The sequence below is a fragment of the Hypomesus nipponensis genome, chromosome 17 (genome assembly GCF_054491055.1).
Source record: "Hypomesus nipponensis isolate SF chromosome 17, ASM5449105v1, whole genome shotgun sequence".
Lineage (NCBI taxonomy): Eukaryota > Metazoa > Chordata > Actinopteri > Osmeriformes > Osmeridae > Hypomesus > Hypomesus nipponensis.
In genome coordinates, this window is record NC_140377.1 from 18639250 (window position 1) to 18644669 (window position 5420).

Consider the following 5420-nt stretch of genomic DNA (forward strand, 5'->3'; position numbering starts at 1 on the left):
ACAGACGCAAAATCCAAATTGAGCGGAAGTACGTAGGAGGGCAGAGCCAGGCTACCCTCTCCTGCCCCCACCCCGACACCTCCCAAACTAAACTGTAGTGATAGTAGTAGTGATGCGTGCTGTGTTTTATCAGCCAGGGGCCACGGTGAAGCCTACTACAGCTGAGAGTGTGACTGAGGTGGAGCCACAGGCATGGCCACAAGAACATATTTTATCAGGGGGGTGGGGGGGCTTTGGCTTTTGGGCTGATGGATTTGTAAATTAATCAGATATTCTTTTCTGACAAGCCATGGTTAGCTGAATTTGTTTTCTTGTTTGAATATTCTTCTCGTCATTCACACCAGATCGACTTTTGAAATATATTTATTTCTCAAAATCACAATCAACATTTTACATATAAAAACGAAATTGTATTTTGAACAATTTTATGAATAAAAGTGGAAAATGTAAAACCTGTTGAAAAATAACTTTATTTCAAGTCATATCATTTTTAATTTTCATGCTGTCAGCAGGGGTTGCTGCAGCACCCCTAGTTCCCACGGCCATGCGCCTGTATACCTTACTAACTAGTTAACGCTATATCTTTATCAGAAGAATATGTCATTTATAGCATCTTCCACTAAGCGGTTGGACGTTTCAGAGGAGGTTGGAATACGTCTACGGGTCGTTGTGACCCACAGCCATGTTGTGACAACTTTTCATCATACAAAAATAAAGTTAAACATTTTCTTATATTCATGAGCGAAGCTAGTTCAGGCATGGCACTCGGGCAGCGTGTCATATCACCCAATTGCACACACACACACACATCCATGATTACCTAGTATTCTGCGCTGCTGCCACCCACCACCATCCCCTTGTCCCCTATGTTGTCTGTCTGTACTCCCCATTGGGGGATTTAACTTGTTACTCCCTGCCTCATGTCATGGATGTTGCAGTTAAAGCAGGAAGCGCTTACCCATGTACTTCCATTTCACCAAAGTTAAACCATGTATATGAATAAATGGTGATATCAATCACATGAGTGTCTTGACTGAACTTGGGTTGTCTGCAAAGTCTATTACGCCACCCTCGTGCTGTCTCTAGGTCGTTGTGACCCACCGCAGTGTCAAAACGACTTTTCCTAATACAAAAACACACGTTTTCTTTTCTAGCATTACAACATAAAGGTCTCCAAAACGATTCTAAGGTCGAAATCTTGTCAGTAGTATGTGGATAGGATGAAGTAGTTTATTAGACTCACACTGAGTCTAATAAACTACTTAAATCTAAGCACTGTACTACTACAATGCATTTCGATATTATTGATTAGTAACACAATTTCTACACCAAAACCCATTCCCATGCATCCTTGCCCCCGACGACACAGGAGGTGTACAGAAGACAACAACTGAGTAAATTGGAGTTTTCTGCAGCGCAATCTAGAGGACATGGGCTGCCTATACAGACAACAAGGACAGCGTGAGGGTTAAAGTACAGATACAGTTTCAAGAACAACCTGCATGACTCAAAAAGGTCTTTGTCATAGTTAAAACAATAACAAACCAACCAATAGACCAATTCTCTATTAGAACGTCTCTATCACGTTGTATCCGTAAACTGTGCAACTGAACATAAATCCCAATACAAGCAACTCAATCGCTACCAAGATGAAACTTGAAACCGACATTGTGTATGTAGTCCAAATATTGATTGAGGCTTAGGGGGCAAAAATCAATAAAAATCATAATAAATAAATATGAGAGAGAACAATGTTTGTGCTCGCCGAAGAAAAGCAAACCCCAATTAGAAATGTGTGCTTCAAAACTGAAAAGGTGTCAGCCAGTGTTTACCAAGATTCTACCCAGACTGACACTGCTTCCCCTCCAGTGTTACAGGGGTAGAGTATCTTCCCTACGTCCTGTCATGTTGAACTGTAGATTTTGTGTTACTGCATATTCCGTTCTAGTAGGAGCAGGCCAGTAGTTCTTCGATACAGAAGTTCTCTCAGGTGGTGACTGGTGGGACAACTTCACCCCCTTGGTTTTTCAAGTGCAAGAAACCCTTCAATATGTCATTTGTTTGACATAAATAGTCAGTGTGTGCTGCTTAGATCTTCTCTTTTGTGTGGGTCCTGCAGTGAGCTCTGAAATGGCCAGAGTGGCTAAAGGTTTTATCACAGAGGTCACAACTGTAGGGCTTCTCTCCACTGTGGATTCTGTGGTGAACTGTCAAATCCCCAGCCAGTCTAAAGGTTTTACCACAGACGTCACAGCTGTACGGCTTCTCTCCAGTGTGGATCCTGCTATGAGTTCTGAAATTGCCAGAATTGCTAAAAGTTTTACCACAAAGGTCACAGCTGTAGGGCTTCTCTCCAATGTGAATTCTGCGGTGAACTGTGACACTGCAAGCATGGCTAAATGTTTTACCACAGAGGTCACAGCTGTAGCGCTTCTCTCCAGTGTGAATCCTGCAGTGAACTCTGAGATTGCTAGTATGACTAAAGGTTTTACCACAGATGTCACAGCTGTAGGGCTTCTCTCCAGTGTGGATTCTGCTGTGAACTGTGAAACCACTAGCACTGCTAAAGGTTTTACCACAGATGTCACAGCTGTAGGGCTTCTCTCCAGTGTGGATTCTGCGGTGAACTTTCAATTGCCCAGTCAGTCTAAAGGTTTTACAACAGAGGTCACAGCTGAAGGGCTTCTCTCCAGTGTGGATCTTGCGGTGATCTGTGAAATTCTTAGCACTTCTAAAGGTTTTACCACAGAGGTCACAGCTGTAGGGCTTCTCTCCAGTGTGGATTCTGCTGTGAACTGTGAAATTGTTAGCACTTCTAAAGGTTTTACCACAGAGGTCACAGCTGTAGGGCTTCTCTCCAGTGTGGATTCTGTGGTGAACTGTTAAACTGTTATACTTGCTAAAGGTTTCACCACAGAGGTCACAGCTGTAGGGCTTTTCTCCATTGTGGATTCTGCTGTGAACTATGAAACTGCTTGCACTACCAAAGGTTTTACCACAGAGGTCACAGCTGTAGGGCTTCTCTCCAGAGTGGATACTCATGTGCTTCTTGAGGTTACTGGATGAGGAAAGGCTCTTCCCACATGTGTCACAGTGATGTGTCTCCATAACTCAGCTCTTTCTTTTTCTCTGTCTGGTCTCTCTGGATCCTGTATCTAGTCTCTGGAAGCTTGATCCTGTCTGGATACTGCTATTTCTGGTTGAGTCTCTGTAGTCTCTCTGGAGCCTTAAGATGTCTTCTCTGTCTTGTCATGATCAAGTATGATTGGCCTGTAGGGGATCTGGAAAAAAACAGTTACAAGTTAATGAGAACTCAGCTTTCACATATGAAGGTAACTTGTGTCTGTCATTTTGTCAATTTGGGTTGTTTAATGTTGATAATTTGGTTACAGGTGTATGTTTCTCAGGTTTATATTTATTGGAAAAATAACACTGTGATAAAAACGTTATCTCTGGCACACAACTCCTCATAGTAATTTGGTTTCCTTCAAAATAATAATAACCTATATGATGAATTACTTCACAATAAGCATTACATGTAAATTAACAATAAAAGGACTCTGGATTGGAATAGCAAAGTTTTAAATCCAATACACACTCTATTGCATGTCTCCTTTTTTATTTAAAATGGATAGTTAAAGAATTTAATTCACGCAGTGTTTCCCCTATGTTGATTTTGTCTTGGCGGCCCGCCACGGCTAAATTTCTGCCGCCACGGTATCAGAATTAGGGCTGTACAAGATTTTAGGCCATCTATCAGCAGCGATGAGTCGTATAACTTATTTTTTCAGTTCATTAAAGACTGTAATTGTATTAGTCTACAGTTATTGCAGTTATTAACTGGTGTTTTCATTGTTTGTATTCTTCCCCTTCTAGCATGCCTGTTGATTTGATAGATTGCTGCCCTTGCTCACGTTTGTATTTTAGGTGCATTATTATGCTGAAGTAGTTTTAATTAATAGTGGGTATATTGTTATTATTTGCTACAGAATGCTTAGCCTATCAAGATCAAATGAAGCCGACAGTGTACATACTTTAGAGTACCTCGATAGGCTAGGCTACTGACAATTTACAAAATGTTGTTACGTCAATTATTAATTGGCAGCATATTTCTGCCATTTAGAACACACTTTAAGTTGCCGAACTGTATTGCTTTACGGAAAATAGGAAAAAAATATATGCAAAATTACATTTGTTATAAGACTCTTACATTAACCTACTCCAAAATATAGTGTTAGAACTTTATTTCGGCCGAGAAGGGGGGGGGGGTCGCACAGACCTGCCCCCACTCCAACAAAAAAAATCCTAGGGGAAAAACTCGGAATGTTTATGAGCAGTGAACTTGTTGGCTCCAGAACACGGCACACTATCTTTACTCTGCCCACGAGGGCGGTCAAATTAAAATACACTAAACGTGAACGTACGCACTTAGAGACACACAACACTGTCTACTTTTCACAGCGTAGGCCTACTAACATATCCCCATTCATGAAGGCAAACACTGAATCTCGCAAACAACACAATGGAGGTCAAGCTAGCTAGCCAACACCAAAATGAGTTTTAAAAACAAGCACAAAGTCGTTAATCCTGGATACAACGTCAAAAGCAACTCATATAGGCCTAATGCTAGCACTTACCTTTATAGGTATTAAAACTGCAACAGAGCTTTGATCTTTAAATACAATAGGTCTCTAAATACATTTTAACACGTAGGCAAACTTCGTTTTACGTACGACAAACTACATTGAATTAGTGCTCACCTAACAGTGGACACACGAATGACTACGGTATGGGCGGATCGATCCTAAAGTATCAATACTTTCGATACTGGCATTGTATAAAAAAGATTTATTCTCAATTTGAAATATCGATTCTACCTGGGATTCATTTTAATCAAGTGATTTTAGAATATTTTTTATAATAGTAGTTGGCCGTATAGTATAGAAATGTACTTTAATCACAAAAGTCAATGGGAACTATTTTTTTCTTCCGCTGTGTCTGTGCTTATCATGAGTTCATCAGCGGTAGCGCGTCACGCTCTCCCAGTCTCACTCAGTGAAAGCACACAGCGCAGATTCGAGGGCATTGCTGCAGTCATGACTGAAAGAAAAAAAAGAAAAATCTGGAGTTATTTCACTCCAGTTAACAACGATGAAGCATTACTTCAACAACCATTCGCCATTGTGGCAATAGACCAATTATTTGTTTGTAAACATTCGGGATGCGCGCGCAATGTGGTTGCAGAAAACTGGGAAAGGATAGCATTTTAAATGGCAAAAGGACCACACGAATTGTACAAATAGTTTGATTTAAAAGACCAAAAAGATGGAAGAGGACAGCCTATAAGAGAGCAAGCGATTACCCATTGATCTGTCACATCAGAATTTTTATTTGGGTCACAAAGTCTTGAAATTTGAGTG

At 40.7% G+C, this 5420-nt stretch overlaps 1 protein-coding gene across 1 annotated transcript; it reads right to left on the reverse strand.

The window, feature by feature from the left end:
- Nucleotides 1–374: 374 nt before the first annotated feature.
- Nucleotides 375–4777, reverse strand: LOC146253831 (uncharacterized). Its single transcript, XM_084676654.1, has 2 exons — nt 4638–4777; nt 375–3281 (listed from the first exon to the last, which is right to left on the reverse strand). Exon 2 carries the CDS (start codon nt 3106–3108, stop codon nt 2089–2091), a length of 1020 nt encoding a protein of 339 aa, XP_084532780.1. The 5' UTR covers nt 3109–3281; nt 4638–4777; the 3' UTR covers nt 375–2088.
- Nucleotides 4778–5420: the final 643 nt, after the last annotated feature.

Excerpts from the sequence above, each read along its gene's own strand:
- LOC146253831 (XM_084676654.1), bottom strand. The coding sequence starts at position 3,108 with ATGGAGACACATCACTGTGACACATGTGGGAAGAGCCTTTCCTCATCC.